Consider the following 1315-nt stretch of genomic DNA (forward strand, 5'->3'; position numbering starts at 1 on the left):
GTGATGTCTAGACAAATTTCAACTATTAGCAAAACTCTTCTTAGCAATTAGGTGCTGAGGATTCTACAACCATGTGACTCTTTAGGAAAAAGCAGTATACATCCTGTACCTAAGGGCATCTCCAACCGAACGCCAAACATGCGTATGACATCGTTCGATCGCTCCACGTCAATATTAGCGTTGCAATGTTCACATATGCTATTTTTCTATCTCAACCGGATTTGCCGAAGAAATGCACGAAAGAGGAGAAGGACATCTCCATCCGAATGCCAACATGCGTATAACACCGTTATTTGATTGCTGGTGAATACCAAATCTTCCGCTATTTGATTGCCGGTGAACAGTACGATGTCAATATTGGCGTGGCATTGCTCACCTACTAGATTTTTCTATCTCAACCGGATTTTCCGAAGAAACGCGCGAAAGAGGAGAAGGTTACCTTGGCATAAATGCTCAAAATGAAGTTTGATTTGAGATGAATCACGGCATTTTTTAGTTTCGTTGCATTGCTCACCTACTAGATTTTTCTATCTCAACCGGATTTTCCGAAGAAACGCGCGAAAGAGGAGAAGGTTACCTTGGCAGAAATGCTCAAAATGAAGTTTGATTTGAGATGAATCACGGCATTTTTTAGTTTCGTTGCATTTTGAAGTGAAAAATGAGATTTTTGGTTGGAGATGCTCTAAATTGATGTATATGAATAAAGATGCAACGGCTGAGACTCTACACCGACTTCATGACATAAGCGTCACTGCTGGCTGCTGCTAGGTAAAAAAGTAGATATTTTCTGACTTTCATAAAATCAAACCTCACCTAACTGCATCCTGTAGCTCAGCGCTTCTGACTCCTTCAACCCAACCCAAACAAGCATCTTCGCATCCTCAACCAGGCGAGTTTTAGCCTGCCCTTCCTTCATCTGCGAAGAAAAAGAAACAGTATGAAGAAAACCCAAGAAAGATACCCAAAAGAAATCCTCAAGTTTCACCTGCCAAAATAAGCATCAGGGTTTCGCCAAAGCAAAAATCTAATCATCAATAGTCTACAGTCTACCTGAGCGATGCAAGACTCAAGAAACCGTTCCCTGCTGCTCCAATATTCGTGCTGGATGTAGAAGTTGTTCTCGAGAAACTCACGATCATTTATTAGGGTTTTTATTTGCGACCTCTGGAACTTCAGCATTTCCTTCAATGTTCTATAGATCTGGCTCCATATGTGTTTATCGGTGGAAAGATGAGGATTAAGCTGTTGGTCCATCCTCTCAAAACCTTGCCGAAATCAACGAAAGAACTCAGCGTTTTGATTTGAAACGGGGTGA

General features: G+C 41.4%; 1 protein-coding gene across 1 annotated transcript; it reads right to left on the reverse strand.

Annotated features, from left to right (window-relative positions):
- Positions 1-787: 787 nt before the first annotated feature.
- On the reverse strand, positions 788-1296 carry LOC110105682. Its single transcript, XM_020835280.2, has 2 exons — positions 1051-1296; positions 788-916 (listed from the first exon to the last, which is right to left on the reverse strand). The coding sequence occupies exons 1-2, from the start codon at positions 1252-1254 to the stop codon at positions 803-805; spliced, it is 318 nt and encodes a 105-aa protein (XP_020690939.2). The 5' UTR covers positions 1255-1296; the 3' UTR covers positions 788-802.
- Positions 1297-1315: the final 19 nt, after the last annotated feature.

The sequence above is a fragment of the Dendrobium catenatum genome, unplaced genomic scaffold, assembly GCF_001605985.2.
Source record: "Dendrobium catenatum unplaced genomic scaffold, ASM160598v2 original_scaffold_59543, whole genome shotgun sequence".
In the NCBI taxonomy this organism is placed as follows: domain Eukaryota; kingdom Viridiplantae; phylum Streptophyta; class Magnoliopsida; order Asparagales; family Orchidaceae; genus Dendrobium; species Dendrobium catenatum.

Excerpts from the sequence above, each read along its gene's own strand:
- LOC110105682 (XM_020835280.2), bottom strand. The coding sequence starts at position 1,254 with ATGGACCAACAGCTTAATCCTCATCTTTCCACCGATAAACACATATGG. Across the intron at positions 917-1,050 it reads TTGAGTCTTGCATCGCTCAG|ATGAAGGAAGGGCAGGCTAA; the intron begins GTAGACTGTAGA and ends TTTTCTTCGCAG.